Here is a 13,972-nt window from a genome sequence, read left to right on the forward strand (position 1 = left end):
ATTTACATCATAATGGCTCAAGTGACATCACTGATTACATAAAAACTGATGACATCATCACCGTTGACATCACAATTGCTAAATTGACATCACTGATGAGATTGTCATCGATGACATCACAATTGCTCGAATGACATCTTTGGTGAGTGTGAACGTTGTGTCAAAATGTCTATGACATCATCAGTGTCTGCCATAAATCACGATGATAATCACTTATGTATAGAAAATTTGTGATGTCACCAGTGATGTCACTTGAGCACTCCGATGATGATGTCACAAGTGATGTCACGCAAGCTATTACAATACTACTATAATAGGGTGCTTGTTGTGGCTCTCCAGCAACGATGTCAAATCTCTGTGTTGGAATCAACGGTTTCGGTCGTATTGGCCGTCTGGTCTTGAGGGCTTGCCTCCAGAAAGGCATCAAGGTTGTGGCCATCAACGACCCCTTCATTGACCTGGAGTACATGGTCTACATGTTTAAATATGACTCCACCCACGGTCGTTACAAGGGCGAGGTCGCCCTCAAGGATGGCAAGCTCGTCATCGACGGCAACGCCACCTCTGTCTTCCAGTGTATGAACCCAACAGAGATCCCCTGGGGCGACGCTGGTGCACTGTACGTTGTTGAGTCCACCGGAGTCTTCCTCACTGTGGACAAGGCCTCCGCTCACATCCAGGGTGGAGCTAAGCGTGTGGTTGTCTCCGCCCCCTCACCCGACGCTCCAATGTTTGTCATGGGAGTGAACGAGGACAAATACGACCCGTCCATGACCATCGTCAGCAATGCCTCCTGCACCACCAACTGCCTGGCGCCGCTGGCCAAAGTCATCCATGACAACTTTGGCATTGAAGAGGCTCTTATGACTACGATCCATGCGTACACAGCCACGCAGAAGACAGTGGATGGCCCCAGTGCCAAGGCCTGGCGCGACGGCCGCGGTGCTCACCAGAACATCATTCCAGCCTCCACTGGTGCTGCCAAGGCCGTGGGCAAGGTCATCCCCGACCTCAACGGCAAACTGACAGGCATGGCGTTCAGGGTGCCAGTAGCCGATGTGTCAGTGGTGGACCTGACGTGCCGTCTGTCCCGGCCTGCGTCCTACGATGAGATCAAGGAAGCCGTAAAGAAGTCTGCACACGGCCCCATGAAAGGTGTGCTGGGTTACACTGAGGACCAGGTGGTGTCTTCTGACTTCATTGGCGACACCCACTCCTCCATCTTTGATGCTGGCGCTGGCATCTCCCTGAATGACAACTTCGTCAAGCTCATTTCCTGGTACGACAATGAGTTTGGCTACAGCCACCGTGTCGCTGACCTGATGCTTTACATGCACTCCAAGGAGTAATAATAATAAATGGAACTTAATAAATAGCGTTTTTCAAGAACTCAAACACGCTTTACACAATATAGTTACCACAGGGGGGGACGGTAGTGAACAAATAGCGGACGAAGATCACACTATATGCTAAACACTACAGGGGGGGGAAAGGTAGTGAAACAGACAGCGGACAAACATGACACATAAGGATGGGTGGGGGGAGGGAGGAATCTTGACACGTGACTGGAAAACTAATATAAGATTCTGAGTCTGATTTCTTGGGGGAGGGAGGTCCAGAGCCTCGTCCAGCCAACAGGTCTGTAGATGATGCAATAAACATGTCCCTCCACTATTGGCCACCTGGACACCACAGGAACCTATGCCAGGTTCCTGTTTGTGGACTTAGCTCGCCCTTCCACACAATCATCCTAGCCTTGCTGCACGAGAAGCTCTCGCAGATAGGATGTCACCGCCCCCCGGATCATCAGCACTGGAGCTGCCCAGGGCTGCGTCCTCTCGCCATACTTCTCCCTGTACACCAGCAGCTGCACCTCCAGTCACCAGTCTTGTCAGCTCCTGAAGTTTGCGGATGACACATCACCCTCATAGGGCTCATCTCAGATGGATACTAGTCTGAATACAGGCAGGAGGTCGACCATCTGGTGACTTGGTGAAAAGTCCAAACAACCTGGTGCTAAATGCTCAAAAGACAGTGGAGATGATTGTGGATTACAGGAGGAACACAGTCCCACCCTCCCCCATCACCCTGGGTGACTCCACAGTCAACACTGGAGTCCTTCTGCTTCCGGGGAACCATCATCAGCCAGGACCTAAAATGGGAGCTGAACATCAGAACTTCTTCACCAAGAAGGCACAGCAGAGGATGTACTTCGTGCAGCAGCTGAAGAAATCCAAAGTGCCAAAGGCAACGATGATGCACTTCTACACCTCCATCGTTGATTCCATCCAAACCTCCATCACCGCCTGGTACGCTGCTGCCACTCTCAAGGACATCGACAGACTGCAGCGTAGCCGCTCTGCAGAGAAGGTGATCGCATGCCTCCTGCCAGGACCTGCACACCACCAGGACGATGAAGCGGTCTCGTAAAATCATCCCCGAATCAAGCCGACCCCTCCCAGCCCGGACACAAACTTCAAAATGCTCTCCCTCGAGACTCCCAAGAGACTGAGGTCTGTCAAGACAAAAACCTCTCACCACAAGAACAGCTTCTTCCCAAATGACATCACAAATGAGTTGTGGCTCTAAGTCCTACTTAAAAAGAAAAAATAAATAAAGGGAGAAAAGGGAATTTTTGTGGATTTTTTTTGTCAATGTGGCTCCTGAGTAGGACAAGGTTCAGTACCACTGCTTTTACATCAACAGCAGCTGGACTACACTTGTTTCCTATTTAACTTGGACTGTAAATTCATATTTAATTATCACCTCCAAAATTTCCCAATACACTTTTTAGGGGTATGGAATGAATCGTGTAGGTGAAAAGGATGCGCCCACAGCATATTCTCCAGCCATATTATGAATTTTATAGGCCTTAATGCTCACAGGGTCATTGCAATATCACTGATGATGTCACAATGTCTACGTGAGTGCAGCACTCGATGATTGTGTCATCAGTGATGTCACTCGAGTGATCAGCGACGATGTCATCGCTGCTCTCATGCTCAGAGGTGAGAGGAGAATCAGGTTTTATAGAATGTAGGGAAACAGTCTATGGATAAATCCAGAAGCAGGCAGTCATGCAACATGACGGTGTGAATGGCAGGCTGCATGAAACAAGCTTTACGTGTATGCCGCCATGTTGACGTGATGATCAGACAGACCAAATTGGCATCAGCCATAGGCTATTTGTTGCCAAATGCTTTGGGAGTCGACACAATAACATTGTTTACCCCATGGTAAAAGTTGCTAGATTTATTGCTGGTCACTCTTGAAAAATAAAGTCACCTGGAGGGTCTGATGAGTTTTTTAAGTTGGCAGCACAACACTTGAATTATTTGGCTTTAGTTGGCAATTAACATTTTTGGCCCCGCCCATTGAAGTTTAACTCAACCAATGAGATGAATTCTGCCTCAGAGAAATGTTTGGATTTTTTTTAGAGTGTAGAAGTTTATTTGGTAACACTTTACAATAACGTACACAAATAATGTAGTAGTTACTAGTAAACTCAATCATTAACTAATAGTTAATGAGTAGTTAATGAATAATTTGTCATTAGTCAATCACTAGTTAATCATAGTTAATGAGTAGGTATACCTACACTAACTACTACATTATTTGTGTACGTTATTGTAAAGTGTTACCGTTTATTTAAACTTGATCTCACGATCAACTCATTAGAAAGTGAGAAAACCTGAAGGCAGAGTTAGTTAATGGGTGGGTGTTGTGGGTGTTGACCCCCCCCCCCCTTCACCAAAAAAATGCAAACTTTTTTTTCTTTTTCCTCTCTCGGGGTTGTGTGTGTGTGTAGACTAGGCTCCCCCTCCTCCTGACGTCATGTCTGGAGGCTGGCTGCTCGGTCTGACACTTTAACTCCGCTTCACCTCTAACAGCGAAACTTTTACTGGAGTTTTCACCCTCTCATATCTGACTGCGGACCAAGTCGAGTAGCCTACTAGTATCGCTCCCAGGAAGATCCCCTCTATACCCCGCTATAAGGACACATAAAGCCGTGCTGTAGCTACTCAGGTCTACACCCAGCCAGGACAACCCCCCCCCCACACACACACATACACTCTTATTTTTAACTTTCCCAAGTTAAGCCTGCGTTTTTAGTTGGATATCTTGTGCTGTGTGTATCCCCCCATGCCGGGTTTGGAGGTCGATGCCTAGAGGAATATGCCCAGGAGGAATATAGTTTTTCCTTTGCGTTAAGTGACAGGAGTTGTTATTTTATAAGGAGCAGAAAAGGCATAACTCCTGTTGAAGGAAATCTCCCCCCAAACTTTTCTTCTTTGCTTATTCCTTTTTCACCGCCGCCTCAGCGTGTGGCTGGACAACATGGCTTGGATTAGATGGGACCTCTTCCTCTCCGTAGGTTTGTTGGTTCTTCTCCCCGTGTGCTGCTGTGTGTCCGTGCCGGAGCAGCAGAGCCAAAGAAGCGGCTTCAGGAGGCTGTACGTGCTGCAGCCCGGGCCGGGGCCGGGGCCGGGGGGAGCGGACACCGGGGTGCGCGTCAGCTCCATCTCGTCGCGTCCCGGCGCCGGCGGCGGCGCGGCGGGGCAGGTCGTGGAGCTCACCGCCCGCTTCGGCCCGGGCCAGGTGGTCCGGACGCGCAGGATGGGAAACCAAGCGAGTCCCATCCCGCAGTACAGCCAGCATCAGACGGTCATCCGCCACCACAGCAGCAGCAGCCAGGCGGGACAGCAGCAGAGCCAGCAGATGCAAACCACTGGGTAAGAGACACTCCTGTCCTGGAGAGGCTCACTCACAGCTCCAATAAAACAATAAACAATCATAACACAATTGTGTATTGATTCATGTATTATTAATGTAACTGTGCATTTACTCAGGTAGGCTAACTGTAGCCTCAATTTACTTGTATTCCATTTCATGCTAGGCTACTTATAGGCTACTTATAGTATACTCCACTACATTTCAGTGGGAAATATTGTCTACGTTTTACTCCACTGAATTTATTTGACAGCATATTACTTTAGAATAAACTTTAGTAATACAAACTATAAATCAACTAATAGTAAAACAACATAGCATATAAGCTACCTACCTAGCAATTATAAGTAATTAAAATTTGCTCCACCTTGACCAGCTGCAACCTTAAAGTGATGAGCGTTATAAAGGGGCTGGTTAGCTCAGTTGTTAGAGAACCTGACTATAACGGGTTCGAATCTCACCTGGAACAACTATTATAGTGCATCAATGGTCCAATAACATGGCATAGGTATATGATTATGAAATGTGCCATTCTGCATAATGACTAGTCTACTTTTACTTTTGCTACATTTTCATGCTTTTAAGTGAGATTTTGAATGCAGGACTTTTCCTTCTAACAAAGTCAAAGATCTGCATACTTATCTTCCACCAGTTATTATTATAATTAAATGTATCCTCATATAACTTCCATTAGTTTGACATTATACTAGGCCCACTAATATGATTTTATGTCATAAAGATTTATGTCAGCCTAAAATTGTGTGCAGATTCTATTCTGCAAATAGCAAACAGTAAAAAGTTTAGGTGGGTTTACCCTCCACCTATATACATGGTAAACGGACTGCATTTATATAGCGCTTTTATCCAAATCGCTTTACAATGTCCCTACATTCACCCATTCACACACCGAAGGCGGCAAGCTGCCATGCAGGGTGCTGGCATAGCCATCGGGAGCAATTTGGGGTTCAGTGTCTTGCCCAAGGACATGCGGACTGGAGGAGCCGGGGATCGAATCACCGACCTTCTGATTAGTGGGCTGATATGGCTCAAAGTTCAAAGTGTAATATGAACTCTGTCATGTGAGATTCATTAACTTACACTAACTGGATATTAAGCTTACTTACTATGATGTATTCCATTGATTTCGGCCATAAAGATAGATAGATACATAGATGGATAGATAGATCGATAGATACAGCAAACAACAACACATAAGTTATATCAAAAACACACAAAGAGGTAGGTGTCAGTGAGACATTAGAAAACAAATTGAAATAAAGAAACAGTATAAACATTGACACAGCTACTACATATTCATGCCACCCTTAAAAAGTGGTAAACTCTCTTCCTGCAATTAAAAAGGAGGGTACAGTGAGCGCACTAGCTGCAGCAGCAGCTTATTCTGTCAGATCCAAAGCGCTTACTGTGAGGCACCGGTTCCCAATAAGGGGGGTCCTGGGACACCCAGGGGTGCTCGAGGGTGCTCAGAGCAGGGGTCTCCAGCCAGCAACATAACGGTTATGTTTAAAAAAAATACCAATGATTGTCACACACCTGAATGTGCAAAATTTGTTCTCCACATTTGACCCATCCCCTGGGGGAGCGGGGAGCAGCAGCAGCGCCGCGCTCGGGAATCATTTGGTGATCTAACCCCCCAATTCCAACCCTTTGATGCTGAGTGCCAAGCAGGGAGGCAACGGGTCCCATTTTTATAGTCTTTGATATGACTCAGCCGGGGATCGAACTCACAACCTCCCAATCTCAGGGCGGACACTCAAACCACAAGGCCACTGAGCTGGTACACCCTGGTAAATGAGTTTAGTTTAAGAAACCCTAACAGTCAGAGCATCACATCACCAACAACATTATACACACGTATCAGATGTACAACGTGAGAATTAATTGTTGGGTAGAGCAGTGGTTCTCAGCATGGGGTGCGGGGACCACCAGGGGGTCCCCATGTTAAAGCACAATTGGAGAATGTGGAAGGGTGTGGTTGTTTTGATCATAGTTTCTCTTGTTATCTCTCTACCTTCAATACAGACAGTCATGGAATTCTGGACAAAATCATATATTAGTCTGACAATAAAAAATATTCTCAGATTTGGGTCCAAGAGACAAAATCCCATCAAATAGGGCCATAGCCCAAATATGGACTAAATTAGGGATCCTTGGTATGAAAGAGTTGGGAATTACGTTTAATTCAATACTGAGGAATTTAAATGCAGGAATGAGCTAAATGAGCAGATAGAAAGTATAGTAAGCATGTAAGTAACGTTTAGTAAATCCATACAGGTCATCCATACTGTTTACCAGCCTATGCCCATTCTAAGTCTTCTCAACATGTGCTGAAATTGTTGGCTACATATACAGTGTATATATAACCGCAATAATATGTTGTAGGTTTAGATGCCTTTCTTCGCTGTATCCTATTACTAGTTTCTTGCTGCAACAGCCCAATCTCTCCACAGGGATCAATTAGTTTACATCCATGTGCTAAAAAATGAAATAATCACCTTGACTTCAACTCTTCAGTTAGTGATTAGTGGGCAGAGTTCAGATGTGAACTTCACCTTCACTGAAAGCAAATTCCTCACAGGACAATGTTACAAGGCTCCAGGGGACAGGTGTGTGGGGCGGGGGGGGGGGGGGTGTGGGGGGTGTAGGCCCACCTGGGGTCATCATGCCTGTGTGTGTGTGTGTGTGTGTGTGTGTGTGTGTGTGTGTGTGTGTGTGTGTGTGTGTGTGTGTGTGTGCGTGCGTGCCACTTGGCTCCAGATAATTTAGGATTTACCTAAACAGTTAGGGTTAGGACTGTGAGATTAGAGTTAGGACTAGGTTAGGGTCGGACTGGGTATGATGATATTTGAGCATATTTGGTAAAAAAAAAAGAAGAAGAATGTTCTATAAAATATTTATGTCAGGGAGCGAGATAGCCCGGGTAAACCCAGCCTTCAACGTGACGTCACAGGCTATGCCTGTAGCGTACGTTTTCTTCCTGACTGATAGCACATAGAGGTCACGTGGAGGCTGGGTTTACCCAGGCTAAGGGAGCGAGCCAATGCTACAAATTTCAGTTTGATTTCCGTTTTGTCACGTTGAGTGCGATGCTAGTCGTAAATGGTAAATGGTAAATGGCCTGCATTTATATAGCGCTTTTATCCAAAGCGCTTTACAATCAGTAGATAGTCTACATTCACCCATTCATACACCGATGGCGGCAGGCTGCCACATCGGGAGCAAGGAGGGTTAAGTGTCTTGCCCAAGGACACAGCGACAGCAGCTGGGAGGGAGCGGGGATCGAACCGCCAACCCTTGCGTCATTGGCCGACCCGCTCTACCTCCTGAGCTAAAGCCGCTAGTCGTCTGCTAGTCTGTCCATCGCATTTGATGTAGGATTTTGTGAGAAAAGAAGGTCTTGCCTTTACTGCGACAAAATAATGTGACAGTGTTAGAGATCAATTTACGTCATGGTCATTTGAAACATTTTTTAAATAAAAAGTAATACAACAACGTTGACGACGCACAGTATTTGATGTTTAACACCTACCTACCTTTGCATGAATTCATACCTGTATACCATCAAGTAATGTACCGTAAAATAAGGTATAGCCTATATACCGCCCAGCCCTAGGTTAGAGTAAGGATTACTAACGTTATGCATGTAGTGGAGATGGTTAAGGTTGAGGTTAGGGAATTAAAATAACGGCGAGCCTATTCGTACCCGGGTGCAAATAGCATCCGAGGCACTTGAAGGCAGCAATAGAGAGAGAGAGAGAGAGAGTGTTTGTTTCTGGGTCTGTGTGTGAGCAATGAGCAGGAGTGCACCAAATGTGTGTTTCATTGAGTTTGTGGCCCTCTGAGTGTGTGCGTGTGTGAGCAAGTGTGTTTGCGTGCGTGCGTGCGTGTGTGTGTGAGCATGTGTGTTTGCGTGCGTGCGTGCGTGTGTGTGTGTGTGTGTGAGCAAGTGTGTTTGCGCGCGCGTGCATGTGCGTGCGTGTGTGTGTGTGTGTGTGTTTGCGTGCGTGCGTGTGTGTGTGTGCATGTGTGTTTGCGTGCGTGCGTGTGTGCGTGCGTGCGTGCGTGTGTGTGCGTGCGTGCGTGCGTGTGAGCAAGTGTGTTTGCGCGCGTGTGTGTGTGTGTGCTTGCATGTGCGTGCGTGTGTGTGTGCGCATGTGTGTGTGCGTGCGTGTGTGCATGCGTGCGTGCATGCGTGTGTGTTGCGTGCGTGTGTGTGTGTGTGTGCGTGCATGTGCGTGCGTGTGTGTGTGCGCATGTGTGTTTGCGTGCGTGCGTGTGTGCGTGCGTGTGTGTTTGCGTGCGTGCGTGTGTGCGTGTGTGTGTGTGTGTGTGTGTGTGTGCGTGCGTGTGTGTGTGTGACACCGCTCGTGTTACACCCCCCCCTGTGCTCTCTTTGTGCTTGCAGGGTGAATGTCTGTGGAGGGCAGTGCTGTCACGGATGGAGTAAAGCCCAGGGATCGGCGCGTTGCACCAAGCGTGAGTTTATACCGAAGTCCATCGTCTCCACATGACATATTAGTAACAGTAACTCAATTACACACACATACACACACACCCACCCACGCTGACTGAATGCCAGCCAAAGCGCTCCAGGCACCCGACCATGTTCTTTCCGATGCTCGACAACAGCTTTGAAACTCTGCACTCTTGTAGGGGTGGGTTTTTTTTTCTCTCAGATTAGTTTTTTCTGTTTGGCGCTTCTTCACCTCCTTGTCATCCATTGGAAGAGGAGCAGTAGGGTAGGAAGGTCACAGGGTTTAAAATGTGGATAGGAGGAAACCTCTTGGTCCCATGTTCACACACTAGCTCATGTTAACATCACATTAACACAGTCTGTCCGCTGAACCCTCCGTTACACCGGTGGACACAATGGAGCAATGTATCAAGTATCTGGTAGGGAATAGGGCCACCCTTTAGTCCTCCTTGTCCTGCTGTGTGGGGATATTATTGCCTTTGGACATTTCTTCAAGAAGTAAAGCTCTTTCGGGGATGAAGGAGGTGGACATTTTCTTTCCATAAAGGTTCAGTGATGTTTAACACTGTGCACTCAGTCACTCGCGTATTATAAGATAAGATAAGATAAGATAAGATAAGATAAGATCAACTTTATTGTCCAGAGGGGAAATGTGTCTACTACAGACAGCTGCAGTCACAAGCAGTACGTACAAATCAATGAAAACAAAACACTGAGACACACATACAGAACATGACTGATAGACAATACTGTATTTTCCGTTGTTTAGTGGAGACTCTGGAGAGGATGCGCCATGGGCGCACTTTTTTAGCCTGGTAAACCAGCCGGTCACGTGAACTCACATTTCATTTCGTTCTACCAGACCATCTGGCCTCAAAGCTTTCACCCAGTCTTTGCAGTGGGCGGAAGTTGGGCGGGTGTACTTGCCTTGACAGACAACTCCTTCAGCCAATCAGCGTTGGATCCAGTCAAACCTCAAATCCACTCGGGAGAACGGCAAAAACATATTTTCCGCGAAAAACCCAGCTGTTGCAGCGATACTCCTGTACTTGTTTAATTGTTGTTATTGAGCCTATTTCTGCAATAACTGCACTTTATGGCTGTTTCAACTCGACGAACGTTGACGTTACTCCTCTCGAGGCGCACAGGCAAGGAGGCAGCAGCCATTATTGTTTTGTTAGCAGCGTTTCTGATTGGCCGTTTACGATGTCAACTACGAGGCGTGTCGCTGATTGGCTAGAACGCTTTGCAATTTCTGCAAATCCCCTCCCAGGGCCTGAGGCCAGACGGTCTGGACCCTCCCAGGGCCTGAGGCCAGACGGTCTGGACTCTCCCAGGGCCTGAGGCCAGACGGTCTGGACCCTCCCAGGGCCTGAGGCCAGACGGTCTGGTAGAACCAAATGAAATGTGAGTTCACGTGACCAGCTGCTTTACCAGGCTAGCTCTTTTTTTGGGTGTGACCAACCTCATGCCAACTCATGTGTTCAGCTTCGCACGCTCAACCAGAGTTTCTCTGGCTCGACTGTGAAGGCGTAAAATACGTAAAATATTGCTGTAGCACCCCATTTCCCCCCCGCACCGGATTCATGTTAGACCCCTGAAAAGGGTTTTAGCAAATTTTGGAGGTCCCGGGTTTGAACCAAGGTTAGAAGTAAGCGGTGCAGACATCAGTTTCTGTCATAAATCACACATGACATCACAATTGTTTTAGGACATCACTGACATCATAGTACATCATAGTATAGGACATCATAGTATATGACATCACTGATGATATCACAATGTCTATGACATCACTGTCTATGACATTGTCAGTGGACATCACTGATGATATCACAATGTCTATGACATCACTGTCTATGACATTGTCAGTGGACATCATCAGTGGGTATGACATCATCAGTCAATCAATCAATGATTGTGGGGCATGAATGACATCATCAGTGGTATATGACATCATCAGTCGGGGGCGATTGCATGCTCAGTTGATGGATTGTGTTTGTTTACTTTATGACATCATCAGTCACCACTGGCCACCAGTCGGCAATGATGACAATGACGTCATCACTCTGGCCACCAATCAACGATTGTGGGGGTGGGGCCCACAGGAGAGATAGATGGTCCGTGCCATAACGGACGGAAGGACGGACGGACGGACAGACACACAAAGTCACTTATAGAAGCGGCTGCACTGCTTAAAAGTCCAGTTGGGCATCTATTGTGATCTTTTTGGTGTCACATGCTGTCAGGAAAGGGATGAGCTGACACTACATCTGTTGATTGGGGACATGAGTGGAGTTTGATGCTTACATGGACAGAACAGGATCACCTTGAAATATGGGACATCAGTAGGGAGCAGTGTTGGTGGCCGTAAGGTGCTCCTGGACCTACTGTATCAAGTGAACTCATTATTCCTTGGCCATGCAGGTCAATCATCAACCTAATTACTCCCAGTAGATGGCGCTCTACCAGTACAGATCCACCACCACGTTTACCAGTTTGCCGACAAACACTAAACCCATCTGGATGGAGGAAAAAGGCGAAAAGACTCATCGGACCTGATTGCTTTTTCCCCCCACTGCTCAGCGCTGTGGGGTTTGCGCTCCTTGCATCGGGATATGGATCTTCATGAGGCGGGCTTGGATAGAAGTGGTTTCTGAATCCCTGCCATGAACAGCAGCTTGGTGATGCTCAGGACAGTTGTTGGGACTGTCACAGAGGTGTTAGTGTCGCTTTTGAATCTGTAGCAAATTCCACTTTGTGTTCCTCATTGCTAATGCGCTTTGCTGCGTGGACTCAGAGCTGTGTTCGCTGCTTTGGGCACATTAACACCCAAGGCGCTTTTGGAGCTGCCAGCATCGTTCTGCAATTCATTCTCTATGTAAGGACGCGCTAAACGTGCTCCTCTTTTAATGAACGCACCTGGCGCTTTTGTTTTTGGAGGAGCGCTGTGGGCGTTTTTTAAGCTGAAAAAAGTTGAACGTTAGAGGAAAAGCGCGCTGCTCGTCTTTTCCACTCCTACATTTTCTCCTCCCGAGGGATCCTCGACCTCCGCTGCTGCCAGAATTGGCAATAATCTGGCTTTCATGTTGACAGTGAACAACATCAAACAGACAAAACTAGCTGGCCACCGTCCATGTGGTCGTTGTGCTGCTATCTGTACTGCACGCGACTGTAGGGGAAAACAAAAAAAACACTCCGTGCGCTGTGTTTTGTGCACAATGGAAGCGCTCTCAACATGATTTTCATAGCGTTCTGACTGAAAAAAATGCTTTTGGTGTCAATGTCCCCTTATGCTGCTTTGAAAGCACATGTGAAAGTGCTGATTATCAGGCCTCCTTGACAGTTGACACCCTACTACTATAATTGAAGAGCTGTATGCATGTATCTATGTATCCGGCCGTCCGGCCGTCGTTATGTATGTAGGTGTGGAAAGTTAAACAGTTCTAAGTTGGCCCACGACCTACTTGTCTACAAAGTTCTGTTTTTTTTCTCCCCGATTTCCCCCCATTTTCTCCCCAATTGTAATTGGACAATTTCCCCCGAGAAATCCCCGAGAGCCGAGACTAGCACCATGCTTCCTCTGACACATGCGCAGTTGCCAGCCGCTTCTTTTCGCCTGACAGGGGGGAGCTTCGCCAGCAGGACGTAGCACGTGGGAGGATCACGCTATTCCCACCAGTTCCCTTCCAACACAACCAGGCGCCCCCGACCGACCAGAGGAGGCGCTAGTGCAGCGACCAGGACACATACCCCCAATCCGGCCTCCTGTATGGACGCGCGACCAAGCCGGAGGTAACACGGGGGTTGCGAACCTGCGACCCTCGTGATGGTAGTCAGGGAATCTACCACTACACTCGCTACCCGTGATTGTCCATGGCCATTTACCACGCCCCCTTTTGGCTAGTACTGCTAATTGGCATTCAACTTCATATGACTTGCTTGTGTAGCTAAGCTGCCTTTGTAACTGATTTAGCTATTCAAGGTTCTATCCATTACATTGTCCACCCTGTTTACATAAGCACTGTATATATATATATCATACACACACACATATAGAGGACCTAGATTACATTCTGAGGGCAGCGTTGCTTAATCTGCTGTGACAGATTGTTTAACAGTGGTCAACCTTGATAGAAATACGGGCTATTTGGCTGACCTGGGATCTGCTCCGCTGGGGGAACAATGACTGGCCTGTCAGTGTTTTCAGTCCCTGCCTCTGCCGAGTCATGAGAAGACTGTTATTACACAGGACTGGACTGGCGAGCGAGCGAGCGAGCGCATGTGTGTCAGGGGGGGGGCGAAAGAGAAACAGGTTTGCAATGGATTATACGTCTTGGCCCGGGCCCGTTGGCCAGATCGCTTTCTTACTCGACTGCCGCGCCTCGCCAAGTTTGTTATATAAGAAGCAGACAGCTTTTCTACATCTCTGGCCCCAGTCAGGTGGAGCTCCTAGGGGGGGAAGACTGTTAATGTTCAGGCTGTGTGCGCGGGAACAGGAGGACCTGCTGCAGGGCTTTCTGTGTTTTATAGAGGGGCAAAGTGAAACGTCACTTCCTGCTTCAGCGCCGTACCAGAGATTTTCTTCCGCAATTTATTTCCCCATAGACATTTCGTAAAATGCTCATAAAAAGAGTTTTACTTGGTCAAACCAAACGGTTCAGCTATATTTAGAACCGGCAGAGAGCATAGAACATTTCACTCGGACCAAAACTGAAAAAAACAAACATGGAAAAAATATTTTCT

General features: G+C 47.4%; 1 protein-coding gene and 1 pseudogene across 2 annotated transcripts in view; both read left to right on the top strand.

Moving 5' to 3' along the window:
- The first annotated feature begins 344 nt into the window (after positions 1 to 344).
- On the top strand, positions 345 to 1,349 carry LOC310788850 (glyceraldehyde-3-phosphate dehydrogenase 2 pseudogene; annotated as a pseudogene). Its single transcript has one exon. The product of its transcript is annotated as a glyceraldehyde-3-phosphate dehydrogenase 2 pseudogene (transcript).
- Positions 1,350 to 4,270: 2,921 nt separating this feature from the next.
- The window catches only part of ltbp1 (latent transforming growth factor beta binding protein 1), a 186,798-nt gene continuing 177,096 nt past the window's right edge, over positions 4,271 to 13,972 (top strand). Inside the window, exons 1-2 of the mRNA XM_083650710.1 lie at positions 4,271 to 4,733; positions 9,158 to 9,228. Coding sequence (XP_083506836.1) covers positions 4,339 to 4,733; positions 9,158 to 9,228 — 466 coding nt within the window. The 5' untranslated portion in view covers positions 4,271 to 4,338. The remainder of the gene's footprint in view (positions 4,734 to 9,157; positions 9,229 to 13,972) is intronic.

This window comes from Poromitra crassiceps, assembly GCF_964638095.1.
Source record: "Poromitra crassiceps genome assembly, chromosome: 14".
Taxonomy (NCBI): Eukaryota; Metazoa; Chordata; class Actinopteri; order Beryciformes; family Melamphaidae; genus Poromitra; species Poromitra crassiceps.